The sequence below is a fragment of the Cydia splendana genome, chromosome 27, assembly GCF_910591565.1.
Source record: "Cydia splendana chromosome 27, ilCydSple1.2, whole genome shotgun sequence".
Classification (NCBI taxonomy): Eukaryota; Metazoa; Arthropoda; class Insecta; order Lepidoptera; family Tortricidae; genus Cydia; species Cydia splendana.
This window is the reverse complement of record NC_085986.1, coordinates 3222811-3237511: the sequence shown is the minus strand read 5'-3', so window position 1 is coordinate 3237511 and position 14701 is coordinate 3222811. Positions and strand designations below refer to the sequence as shown.

At 37.9% G+C, this 14701-nt stretch overlaps 1 protein-coding gene across 1 annotated transcript in view; it reads right to left on the bottom strand.

Moving 5' to 3' along the window:
- Positions 1-14701, bottom strand: part of LOC134803810 (putative fatty acyl-CoA reductase CG5065) — a 73819-nt gene that overhangs the window by 23365 nt on the left and 35753 nt on the right. Inside the window, exon 2 of the mRNA XM_063776647.1 lies at positions 8238-8436. Within this exon, the coding sequence (XP_063632717.1) occupies positions 8238-8348 (111 nt within the window). The 5' untranslated portion in view covers positions 8349-8436. The remainder of the gene's footprint in view (positions 1-8237; positions 8437-14701) is intronic.

Sequence of the window (14701 nt, the reverse complement as noted above, 5' to 3'; positions counted from 1 at the left end):
TTTATTTTGTGTAGGTAGGGGTCGCAGTTCTAACCTAACCTAGCCTACTTTTCTGGCAGCAGTTTGTTTTCTGCAGGGGTCGCAGTTCTAACCTAACCTAACCTACTTTTCTGGCAGCAGTTTGTTTTCTTTAAGGGTCGCATTTCTAACCTAACCTACTTTTCTGGCAGCAGTTTGTTTTCTGCAGGGGTCGCAGTTCTAACCTAACCTACATTTCTGGTAGCAGTTTGTTTTCTGTAGGGGACGCAGTTCTAACCTAACCTAACCTACTTTTCTGGCAGCAGTTTGTTTTCTGCAGGGGTCGCGGTTCTAACCTAACCTAACCTACTTTTCTGGCAGCAGTTTGTTTTCTGTAGGGATCGCAGTTCTAACCTAACCTAACCTACTTTTCTAGCAGCAGTTTGCTTTCCGTAGGGGTCGCAGTTCTAACCTAACCTACTTTTCTAGCAGCAGTTTGTTTTCTGTAGGCGTCGCAGTTCTAACCTAACCTAACCTACTTTTCTGGCAGCAGTTTGTTTTCTGTAGGGGTCGCAGTTCTAACCTAACCTAACCTACTTTTCTGGCAGCAGTTTGTTTTCTGTAGAGGTCGCAGTTCTAACCTAACCTAAGCTACTTTTCTGGCAACAGCTTGTTTTGTATAGGGGCAGCAGTTATAACCTATTTAGTATATCATACGCTATTGTATTTTATAATCATTATACTAAAAGATAGTATATACTATGATCGATATACGTTATGTATGTTATACAAACTGAATTTATAGTATTTGAGTGTTATATAAAAAATCATTATACAAAATGAGTATTATGTTAAATGACCGTTATTCCTAATAAAAATATTGATTTTGATGTTATAGCAAACGTTCATTATATCTTGTGAACGTTATTAATATGAAATTATATATTAAGTAGTTATATCTCGTGGGACGCACCCAAAATATTAGCATTACATCATCTCTATTTGAAAACGGGATGTAAAATATGACTACTATTGTAGCAATTAGTCATCTTTTAAATTCAGCATTTAGTGGGCGAATACCGAATGTGTGTAAAAACAATTGTATTTTTGGGATTAAGTGGCCAAGCGGACCCCAATAGCGGAATTAGGCTTATCATTTCCTTTTAGAGTGCGGGTGAGATTGAGTATGAGTTAGAGTGAGAGTGAGTGTGAATGCATGAGTGAGAGCAAAGATACATTGATTGAGTAAGATACGTAAAATCTAAGACAATTTCGTGCTACGAATTAGGGCTTGTGCACAAATCACGCGAGGTTCGATAGGGGGAGGGGGGTCACGAAAAAATCACGTTAGATCACGTTGGGGGAGGGGGGTATAAGGAAACCTCACGTGTATTTTTCTACAGTGAACGAAACTAAGAACAAAAAACCTACCACATGATTAGATACTTTTTCTCGTTGCGTTAAACATAAATCTTCACTCTGTGTTTACTCTATTTTTGTGAATATCTAATATATCTATATTATTTTTGTAAAGAAAACGTAATTTTATTATAACATGACTTTATTGACTGACGTGTTTATATTTCATCAACTAAACCAAAGAGTACATTTGACAAGTAACTTCAAAGAGACTGAACATACCGCCCACCAAAATACTTATTTTATACTTAAATAGCTTTGACTTACTGTCAAAAAAAAAAACATTAACATAAATAGCAATTAACTCTTGTCACAAATCCTAATGAAATGAAATATTCAACTTAGTATACATTTCATGTAAAATAACAACATAACATTTGTAACTGATCAATATTGGTCATGTAATACACATAAAGTACCTAGCTTAGAAGAAAGAATTCAATCAGCTTATTGCGATAACAATAAATCCTCTTTATGGTATTGCAAAGTTAACCGCCCACCATGAACCTATAGCGGTCTATGTCATTTTACTTGGCAATAAAATTAATTTGGATAAAGGTCTTTTAATGACATTATCACCCTTACACTGAAGGGTAACAACTCGGACTAAACTGTCCGCCCCCGGATGTAGCTCCTTAATTTTACCCAATAGCCATTTGGCTGGAGGCATATCTTCTTTGACAATAACAATATCTCCAATACAGGGAGACTTCACAGTGTCGTGCCACTTATATCGTTGTTGTAAAGTGTTAAGATACTCCACTCTCCACCTACGCCAGAAATCTTGCATTCTATTTTGTATGAACTGCCATCTAGTAAGCAAATTCACATTTCTTTCTTCATAGTTTATCCCAGGTACGTTGATTAACGGTTCGCCAATTAGAAAATGACCCGGTGTTAGTGGATTTAATGTTGCTAATGTTTCGTCCATTTTACACAAAGGTCGAGAATTTAAACACGCTTCGATTTGAGCCAATAATGTTGATATTTCTTCATATGTCGTTTTTGTAGTACTGCTTACTCTATTGAGGTGTTTTTTCATCGATCTCACACCAGCTTCCCACAAACCACCAAAATTTGGTGCTCTTGGTGGAATAAAGTGCCAGGTAGTTCCATCGTTAGCTAGCAGTTCTGCTATTTCACTTGCTATGTTTGTTTTACCTTTGGAAAACATGTCCTTTAATTCTTTGGCTGCTCCTGTAAAATTTGTACCATTATCGCTCCAAAGGTGAGCACAGTGACCTCTCCTGGCAACAAACCTTCTAAATGCTGCGATAAATCCTTGTGCTGTAAGATCTGTAACCGCTTCTAAATGAATAGCTCGCGTAGACATGCAAACGAATAAGCAGATATAACCTTTCGTAGTCTTATAACCTCTCCCTTTCGAAGTCTTCAACTATACAGGTCCAGCGTAGTCGACACCACTATTCAAGAAGGCGCGATGAGATGTAACCCTTGAAGCAGGAAGCTGACCCATTAATTGTTGTTGTGTTCTTGCTTTGTCTATAATACAGATTTTGCAATTTCTTGTAACTTGTCTTACAGCTGATTTCAAGCTTACTATCCAGTACTTGCTGCGCAGGTATGTCATCATCTGCTGTATGTCACCATGTAATGTTTTTTATGTGAGCTTCATTTACTAATAATCTTGTTATGTGTTGTTTACAAGGAATAATTATAGGGTGCTTCTCGTCTTCTGATATTTGTGCATTATTAAGCCGCCCTCCAACTCGTAATAAGTTATTTTCATCTAAGTAAGGTCCGAGACTAATTAAGGAGCTCTTGTTCTTTATTTTACCGTTTTCTTTCAGATCTTCTATTTCTTGATCATAGACCAGGCATTGATAATATTGGATGCATCTGTTTTCGATAGTATTGAGTTCCGCGGCTGTCAAAAACCTTTCTCTATTTGAGCTATGAGTATGATCTAGAAATCTAAAACACCATGCTAAGACTCTCTTCAATTTGGACATAGATGAGAATCTTTCCCAAACTGGGTTGTCATCCAATTTTACATGAAACGTCTTTCTCATCTCGAGGTCAGTACTTGGTATTTTGATTCTTTCAAAATCTACATTCTCTGATCTAAGCCATTTAGGTCCCGTCCACCATATATCACTGTCCGCCATGTCTCTTGAACTTACACCCCTTGAAGCGAGATCCGCTGGGTTGTCTGCTGACGGAACATGTCTCCATTTGTCTTGGTCAATAAGTTGTATAATGTCGGATACTCTATTACCGACAAATAACTGCCATCGACTTGGTTGAGACTGTAGCCAAGACAACACTACCATTGAATCTGTCCAAGCATATACATTGTCCATCGAAACCTGTAATAAATCTGCCATTTCTCTTAGAAGTTTCGCTGTCAATACCGCAGCACATAACTCTAATCTTGGTATAGTCAATTGTTTCAAAGGTGTTACTTTTGTTTTTGCTGCAAGCATACTAATGTGTATAATATCATTTTCATCTGTCACTCGAAGGTAGACTACACCTGCATATGCAACTGATGATGCATCCGCAAAACCATGAAGTTGAATATCCTTGCTACGAGAAGTTATCTTGATCCAACGTGGTATCTGTATTGATTGAAGTTCACTTAATTCTTCTCGGTAATTTCGCCACTCCTCGACAACTTCGGGTGGCAGTTCATCATCCCAGCTCAGATTATACAGCCATAATCGTTGTATCATCACCTTGGCTGTTATTATTACAGGAGCTAACCATCCGAATGGGTCGAACAGACTTGCGACTTCTGATATTATCTGTCTCTTCGTTGTCGGGATTCTAGAATTTGGTAAGTTTACTGTAATTTTGAATACATCCTCTTTTCTATCCCACGTAAGTCCCAATATCTTTATAACCTTGTCTAATTTAATTTCAATTTTGTTCTCAGGTTCTTTACATGTTCTCCCGTTTCGGAGAAACTCGAGCAGCTCTTCAGAGTTACTTGACCATTTCTGCATTTCAAACCCGCCTGCCTTTAACAGACAATTAATATCTTGGCACAGTTTCTTAATTTCAGACTTATCTTCATGTCCGGTCATTAAATCGTCCATGTAGAAACTGTTTTTTACTATCGATGCCGCACGTGGGTAAGTGTGTGCTTCATCATCGGCCAATTGATTGAGTGTCCGAACAGCTAGATAAGGTGCAGCAGCAGTTCCGAATGTAACAGTAAGTAATTTGTAGCTCTCTATTTTTTCAGAAGGTGTATCTCTCCAAACAATCCGCTGTAAGTCTGTGTGTTCGTCTGTCATCCACACCTGTCGGTACATCTTAACAATGTCTCCAATCACACAGATTCTATGAGCTCTCCAGCGAATTACTAGACTTCGTAAGCCCGGTTGCAGTGTGGGCCCTATCATCATAGCGCTGTTTAACGAGATGCCACGAGAGCCTTTCGCTGAAGCGTCAAAAACCACACGAACCTTCGTAGTGTCTCTAGTTTCCTTGACAACAGCATGATGAGGAAGGTAGACTGCTGCAGCATCGTCTTCCACTTTAGTTCTCTTCATGTGCCCTAATTCCAGGTATTCATGTATGACCTTTGCGTATTCTTTCTTCAAATGATCATTTTTCTCAAACTTCCTTTCCAGCTGTTTGAATCTCAAGGTTGCTTGCTGTTTGGTCTCTCCACATGATTTCACCGTATCCTCCACACTTTCTTTCAACGGTAAGTGCACTATATATCTTCCAGTGTCATCTCTCGTTGTAGTTGTTTTGTAAATTTCTTCGCATAATTCTTCTTCCTTTGACCATCCCTTCATGTTTGTATAACCTTGTGTTTCAACCTCCCAAAATTTCTTCAAAAGATTGTTGTCGTCTTCTACTTGACGGATAACATGAAAGCTCGCATGTTTGCTAGGTCTGGAAGAAGTTGTATTAGTGTCACCTGTCACAATCCAACCTAGGCGTGTATATTGTGCTACTAAATAGCCCGGTCCCTTCATAAGCCCAGATTCAAGAATTTTGCCATAAACATCTGCACCAAGAAGAATATCAACTCTACCCGGAATATTAAAGGTAGGGTCAGCTAACTTTAACTTTGCATCATCAAGTTGAGGCCACGGTTCACAATTTACTTCCCTAGCTGGTAAACTACGAGTTATAGATTTAAGTACATATGCATTTACCTTGACGACGAAATCGGGCTCATACCTCGACGAGATTTGTAGTTCCACCTTGTTTTTTATGCACACGCTACCTTCTTCAATTCCTGAGACTACTCCGCTAATTGTTGTTTTCTTCAAGTTTAACATCTCGACTACTCGAGCTGCGACGAAGGATATTTCGGATCCTGGGTCAATGAACGCTCGACACATTTGCGGCTGTCCACACTTCGATGCTACATCTACTAACGCTGTAGCTAACATAATGTTTTTCTCAGTTGCGTCTTCATTTGGTCTAACGTGTGCAACTACCTTTGAGTCATCTAAGGTCGTGTCAACTTTATTGTTTTCTTGCATTTCTTCTGTCGGTTTTGAATCTCGATGCAGTAAAGAATGATGACGTCTCTTGCACACTTGGCATGACGACTTCTGTCTACATCGCCACACTGCATGATTGGGTATGAGGCAGTTAAAGCAGAGATTGTTTTCTCGAACAAAGTTGTATCTGTCATCTAATAGTTGCTTTGCAAATTGTTTACAACTGAAAATGTAGTGGTCTTCTTTACAAAATGCACATTGTATCTCTAAACAAGCATCGCTGGCTGTGACATGAAACGTCCTTGGAGCGGCTGGTTTCCAACTCTTGTTATCTGGTTCTACCATTTCTAAAGTTCTAAACCGAGTTTCCAGGAACGACTTCAATCTTTCGACAGTTGGAAACACTGATGAATCTTCGCCATTTATCAACTCTTCCCAATGTTTATGGCTATCAGGGTCCAATTTTGGAATGATGATGTAAATTACAATGGCATCCCATTGAGTTATTGGTAAACCGAGATTTTTGAGAGAATTCAGACATTCTACAGACGTATCGAGCAGTTGTTTCAAAGCAGTGGCTGATTCTTTGACAATTGTCTTCTGGCCAAAAAACCTTTTAAAATGGCAATTTGCGATGTACCTTTTGTTATGGTACCTTTTCTTCAAAATACTCCATGCTTGTTGGTAATTTTCGGCGGTAATCGAAAATTGTCTTAATAGGTATTCTGCGTCACCTTTCAGGTTAACTTTCAGGTAGTGCATGCGTTGCACATCATCTAGCGAGTTATTTTTATGAATTAAGGTGTTAAATAAATCGTGGAAAGATTGCCACTCCGTGTACTCACCGCTGAATGTCGGTATAGTGATTCGGGGTAATTTTATCTCACTGTTTGACGTTTGAATGCCTGAACTATTTTCTATATTGTCCTTTATTTCGGCATTAAATTTCTGCAAAACTGTCTTTAACTCACCCTTATACGTGTAATAACGTTCTTCAAAGGTATCATATAAATCTTCCGTAAAATATGATAATTTGCATTTGTCTTCCTTTGAAACGCCGGTAATCAATCTTTGATGGATGGTTTTGAATTCTTTGTAGTTATTTTCCAATGTTTCTAAACGTCCTTGTACGTATCCTAAAGTAATTCTTTCTTTTGGTGATTTTTTGAAATTCACGTGTGCCTTTTCTGTTATTTCTAAGTTGTCTTGTTGAAGTGCTATAAGACTTATAAGTTTCTCGGCTGTCGACATGTTCGTTGTGAATTTCGAAAATTTATCTAAAATACGTAAATATAATTTGCACAATTTTTTACACAACTTCACTGTTTCTCTTTATTTTAATTATCCGGTTCGTTTTGGACCATGTTTACTCTATTTTTGTGAATATCTATATTATTTTTGTAAAGAAAACGTAATTTTATTATAACATGACTTTATTGACTGACGTGTTTATATTTCATCAACTAAACCAAAGAGTACATTTGACAAGTAACTTCAAAGAGACTGAACACTCTGCACTTCGAAATAGCGAATCTATTTAACGAAAATAGAAAAAACAAACAAGATTTTCTATATACAATACTATTTATTTTAAAATTAGGTCAAATGAAAAAAAATCATAAAAAATACACGCGAGGTTGTGTGGGGGGAGGTGGGTAGCCAAAAACCTCACCAAATATCACCAAGGGGGAGGGGGGGTCAAGAAGTAGCCAAAAACACCTCGCGTGATTTGTGCACAACCCCTTAGACAGGTAAACGAGATGGCGCTGTACAGCTTTATACATTTTGTGGTAACTCTGATTGTCAAAAGTTGACGTTTGACAATTCAGTGACCGCAAAATACACGGCGCAGTACAGCGCCATCTGTTTTGGATGTCAAACTATAATATTTTTCAATGACAATGACACCTGTCATTTCAATACAATTTAGCGAGATTTGGCTTTTTTAGGTTATAAATGAGTCGCTTAACTTCAAACTCGGGTAAATACATCTGTCAGATTATGCGATTTTGGTATTAAGAAAAGGTAATAGGGTAGATCTTGGCTCAGAGGGTCGAATGGATTTACCCGAGTTTGAAGTTAAGCGACACAAATTATATGGAGATGACAGGTGTCATCCTATCCTTCGAGTTTGAAATATATTATAATGGGCACGTTTTTTTCTTAGACTTTACCTCTCTATTACAATCAATTCTCTTCGTTGAGAGTATGTGAGTGTATGAGTGAAAATGAGCGTGGAAGTGAGACTGTGAGTGTGATTGTGAATTACGGTGAATGAAAGTGAGAATGAGAGTAAGAGTGGGTGTTGGGAGTGTTAGTGAGAATGAATGACAGTGCAAGTGATAGTGAGAGCGAGTGTGTGTGTGTGTGTGTGAGTGTACGTGCGTGCGTGTGTGTGTGTGTGTGTGTGTGTGTGTGTCCCCTCACCTTGCCCATGAAGCCCGTGCCCCCCGTAACGAACACGGACTTGTCCGCGTAGAACTCAGCCACGGGCACGTACTCCTGACTCCCGAAATGTCCGTTCACACAAGACGCCATGTTGGATTCTTCAATCGTTCACAGCGGCCAGATACAACAGAGAGGGTTCTTATTTGTGGGTTTTCTTTAACATGGCGGATATGGGTTTCTGAAACAAGAGATAAAATTACGTTTTTTTTTTATTTACGTACATTAAAATTTTGCGAACATTTTAACGATAACAAACCGTTTAGTTTAGTGTTACCGACCCAAAATAGGTCAATACATTGTGGCACAAATATTAACGAGAATCGACAGCAATACAATACGCGGAGCGGAGATCCTATTTTGAGATACGGAACCCTAAATATTATTGCTATAACGCGCCTGTTTTATACATAAGATTTAGTTTAGACTAGCGTCCCGCCCTGGCTTCGCACGGGTTAACAAATTATACACCTAAACCTTCCTCAAGAATCACTCTATTGATAGGTGAAAACCGCATGAAAATCCGTTGAGTAGTTTTTGAGTTTATCGCGAACATACAAACACACAGACAGACGCGGAGGGAGGGGTCACCTGCAATAATATGTTCACAGAAAGGCCGCAAAAATATCTGACACAATCTTATTTGTAGAGTCATAAGAGCGTGTCACATATTTTTGCGGCCTTCGAAGAGTAACATATTATTGCAGGTGACTGTACTTGATATTTGTTTCTTGTTGTAACCGTAATCAGTAAAACACTAGGATTTGAACGGAATTATAGAAAACTAGAGCATCGGTGTAACCTGCGCGACCCCTCGATGTAGGGCTTCTTAGGTGCCCTAGAATCGGCACTTTGGAGATAGGTGGAGCAGGTTACATGGTAAGTTTGTAAATATTAGAGTCTATATACACATTTCTTTCCATTATCGTATTGCATTTTGTAGCGAAAAATTATCTTTAGTTACAGGTAAATAAAGTACAAATAAAACGTTGGAAAAAGTATGAAAATATGCAAAAAAGGGTCAAAAGTTATGTTGAATTAAATGTAACCTACATTGCAAAGTAAAGGGTTAAAAAGCAATAAAATTGCCAAGTTCAAGCCTCCTTAATGCTCAATTGCCTGAATGATTATTTGATTCTGGTATGGAAAAAATACAAAAAGAGAATCGAAATTATGTTGCTTCTAACCTACATTGCGTAATAAAATAAGTTAACGGTTAATACCATTTATCCTAAAAAATATAAGGCCAGGCTGTATGGGAATCGTTTAAAATACCAGTCATCTTAACACTGGACATACAGACGAATCCATTGTCATCTCATACACAAAAGTCGGCTAAATAGTTTGGTGATATGGTGTTACACACAACACAGTTTATACTCAACCACATACTTAGGTATACAGGGTGGAAAGATAAGTCGGGCCCTGGAGGGAAACTACCTTAAATCCTTAAGCTGGCTCATTTTACTTAAAGGAGACACTCCTTTATTTTTCAAAAAGAAACAAAACTGCATTCAAATTATTTTTCTTTTTTTCTTCAATTTGGCTTGTCAAAAAAAATCTTAAGTACTAAATATTACATTTTATGGATATTTTGTACGACAGACGAGTGTAAGACCTAATGTTTCTTGGAGAAATGTTATCATTGACATTAACTGTATCGACCAGTAGAATAAAAAAGAGAGTTTTTATTTTTTGGAATTTTTAGTCGGTTCGAGTCCCGGGCGAGGCAAGCCAGTTTTAGAAAATCTTTGAATGCAGTTTTGTTTTTTTTTTTTTAATAAAGGAATGTCTCCTTTAAGTAAAATGAGCCAGCTTTAGGATTTAAGGCAGTTTCCCTCCAGAGCCCGACTTATCTTTCCACACTGTATACAGTGTTAAATCATGTCTTCCTTTGGGGTTGCACTTTGCAGCAATCGGGAAAATTTAGAACCATGATTTCATAGTTCATATTACTTACATATGTACTCACGCCTATTTGGTGGTTGATCGATTTGACTCCTCATTCACGAAATCGGCCTACTAGTTTTGACGCTACGGTTGAGCTTACGACATTTTATGTATTTACATGTGTACATATTCATACATGTACCGATATTCGCACTTTCTGGCGGAGTAGTCGTAAGCTAAATGTCATGGTAATGTGATTTAAATACCATCCACATCTTTCTAATAAGGATAAGAGAGTTTTCACATTGTCCGAACCGATATCGGATGTCGGATGATCCTTAGAGACAAGCAGCTAGTAGCTGCTGCCCTGTGGCAAGTATTTTGGCTTAAGGTTATCTTTTCAATAATATTAAGGTTAACAATGAATAAATAAATAAATAAAAAAGGCGCTTATTAAACTTTTCACTTCTTTGCGGTCTTATCCGACATTCAATATAGGATCGGATAATATGAAACGCTCTAATACGACTTCTTGTGCGCGACTTGCGACTAACGGATAGATGTGCTAGCCGTACAATTTTGTAACTATTTTTTTGTAATATCGTTTTTTCTTACCTCAATATTTAAAACTTCTTTTGAACAGCTGAATGTCACTAGTTCACCATTCATACCACTAAAGTCATATATTACGTAATTCTTACGTATTTTCACGTAAAATCATGATTACCAACTAAATCCTACGATATATAACACCTCAAAATACCGGCTCATAAGTTTATCAATCCGATTACTTATAAAATTGATAAAATGTACGATAATATTAGATATTGAAACGTCAATGTCGTTTTCGGTTTTTAGTGGCAGGCATGTCAATGTACTTAAAGGAGGTTAAAGCTTTTTGAAGGTTTTATGTCAATTTACTAGTTGTATTTTCTAATAAACTTTTTTTTTATGTATAAATCAGGATATTAAAAAAAATACTAGTTTATTTACAAGTACTTACAGCCTATATTGCCTTTTTAATGAAATAACATAACTTATAAACTATTATTAAAATTAAATGGTGTTGTGCCCCGTTCACCAAAACCTTGTAACTTGTAATACAAGTGGAAGTCCATTTTTGACAGCTTTTGTTAGAAAGGGACTTCCACTTGTATTACAAGTTACAAGCTTTTGCTAAACAGGGTACAGGTCTTACAAACAACCACATATTTGCGGCATTCGCGGTAGAAACCCTGGGCTGTGGAGTCGTGAGGCTCAGAATCTTTTTCAGGGCCTAAAAAAAAAGACTGTTTGAAACCACGGGTGACCCTCTAGGGCTGGCTCATTCCTAGGCCAAAGAATAGGCATAGCTATTCAGCGTGGGAATATAGCCAGCCTTATGGGCACCCTTCCGCTGGGACAGATCTGGGGTTCATTCCACAGTTTTGCTGTGCGAAGCAGGAAGTTTCGGGAGAAACGCACAGTTGAGGACTGTCAACCTTCTAGGTGGTGAAGATAGAAATGTTGTCGCGTTGAGCAATGGCGGAAAGAAGAGGGGCTACCTGCGGGTTTCATCGATTTTTGACAAGTTTTGAACCGTATTTCCTACTTTTCCACAATATGACAAACGGCTATCGGTTCTTCATTCTTGTCTACCGGATTTTGAAGGAAATGAATACTTATATTTTATGATTTTTTGAAAGATAAATGATTTGTCTAAAAAAACACTTTTTTAGATTGCTGTGAAGGATCTTACAATACGAAAACTACTTATTTGGGTTCGTCTTTGACGTCTCGTAAAACGTATATAGGAATTTAATTTTAAACTAATTAACACAAAAGTTATGGCCAAAAAAACCAGTTTTTAACCTAAAATTTTTCAATTTTGATGCCAAATATCTCGAAGACAATGAAATTTGAAGTAAATATAGGATGGTATATTGCTTAAAGCCGTTGCTGTTGTTATGATAAGATTGATAAGCTACAAAAAAGTAAGGGATTCAGATAGAAGATCATTGGCGTGGGGGAGCCCCATAATCCGAGCTATTCAATTGTATTTATATATGGGGTAAACACAGTAGTTTAAGGATAATATGTAATTTGCCCTGTACAATTAGTCATGTATGATAACCTGTGACGTAAACGTTCAGTCTTGACTCAGTTGACCGGAAAGTTGGACGAATACGCCATGAATTGTGTAAAATAAATTAAAATGAAAGTTATTATCTTTCTATTGTGTTGTGTGTGCGGAAATTATGGTGAAAATGTGACCAGTATGTATATTTATTTATTTTCGTTAGAATTAAGTGTTACTTAATAATGTCGGCTGTACACACTCGTCGAGAGCCTCTCGCCGAGAGTCTTGGCACCGCTCCGATCCAATCGAAGAAGGGCGAGACGAGACGAGTAACGGCGAGGCGAGAAGAGACTAGATATGACTCTAGATATGACTCTAGATATGACTCTAGGAATGACTCTAGATATGACTCTAGGAATGACTCTAGATATGACTCTAGGTTCGACTAGATATGACTCTAGATATGACTAGGAATTACTCTAGATATTACTCTAGGGATGACTCTATGTAGATGTGACTCTAGATATGACTAGGAATGACTAGATATGACTAGGAATGACTCTTGATATGACTCTAGATATGACTCTAGGAATGACTCTAGGAATGACTCTAGGAATTACTCTAGATATGACTCTAGGAATCGACTAAATATGACTCTAGGAATGACTCGTTTTCGGAGCTGTCTCGGGGTCTCTCGACGAGTGTGTACCTACAGCCCGCATAACAACATAGGGGTTAGCAATGTATAAGTTTCAACTTCAGTACATTCTCAAAATTTCCTCTTTCATGAGAAAATGTTTCCACTTAGAAAGTTCCCGTTCAGATTAGGGATTATCCTCTAGCCACCCAGAGACCCATAAAAAGGTCTCCTGTTCCATTCTAATTTGAACTTTGTTTTGACAGAATTAAAATTTAATTTTGCTTGGCAAGGTTTGACGTAAGGGCGGCTAGAGAATATTACTTAATGTTTTTAACTCATGACGACTGTTTCATTTAACAATTACGTCGCTCATTGGCGTCCATTTCAAGAGTCATAGAAATCGAAACTAGGTGTAAAAAGGTTTGGCAATAAATTTTCTTAATATGCGATGCGATATCATAGCACTTTGCCACGGCTCATGGGAGCCTGTGGTCCGCTTGGCAACTAATCCCGAGAATTGGCACAGGCACTAGTTTTTACAAAAGTCACTACCATCTGACCTTCCAACCCTGAGGGTAAACTAGACCTTATTGGGATTAGTCCGGTTTCCTCACGATGTTTTCCTTCACCGAAAAGCTAAGTATCATAGATATTATTTCGTACATGAGTTCCGAAAAACTCAGCGATGCGATGAACCCACGACCTCCGGAAGTCCGGATTGAAGACTTCGCATGCTCTTACCGCTAGGCCACCAGCGCTCCAGCGCCTCTAAAAATACCTAAAACATTTCATGGGATCTTTGCAAATTCAGTTTGGTACATTGCTAACCGGGATCTTTTGTGTAATCCCTCAAGAGCTACCTTGTGCCTACTAAAGAGCTTTTTCGACCATCTCCATGTATCGGATGATGGAGCTCAAGAGCAGTACTTTGAATTCCTTCGGTTCCAGATAGCTTAATCCAAAGTCCGAGGGAGTGACAATCTTACATTAGGTGCATTACTGTCTCTTCCTCTTCGCCACACGCTCGACAATTGCAGCCGTCAGAGTACTTATATACTTATACACCGTGTTTTTATTGAATTCCGTTAACTTCGGGGTATGGTTAAGTACATTTAAGAGAACTAAATGGCATAGTTAATTTTCAAAAAAAAAATATTTTTTTGCTTTTTTTAAAAAAAATATTTAAGTTTAAAAAGTAATTAAATGTAGCATGTAGCGTTGTTGTAACACGGGCATTACATTTAACTCAACCAAACAATTGAAATCTGTGACATATCAATGGCATTTCAAACATCGATCCACCGAGATTGTACTTAAGTTTAGTAGCAAATGTATGAACTCATTCTAAACACTAATCAATATGTAAACCGGCCCTAAGGCAAGTGTACATGCTTGTAGAGGCCTTATAGGAAAAAAATAAATTATTGATTATCTCCGAAATGGAGTTAATTCGAATATCGGTGTCTTTGAGAAAGTTACTTGATTTAAGCTCAGGAATGCACCCTTGAAAATAACGAAAATCAAAAAAAACACGGTGTAATACCTCTAGAGTTACACGAAGAAAATTCTGCAACGATTTTGATAGCACACACAAGTGTTATTTTAAACGTCAAACTTCTATGAAATTATGACGTATTAAATAACACTTGCACTGCGTATGTTATCAAAATCGCTGCACACTTTTCTTCTAACTCTCGGCAGGCGTGGTTCACTCCGCGATTTCGTCGCTTTGCTACAGGTAGCTAAAAGTACATCTTTTCCACACCAATTTTGGTGGCTAGCCATAAACCGCGCGTGGCGCTGTCGCCACCTAGCGGGCATATCTGTCCTGATCGTAACAGACGCGTTTTGTTAGAG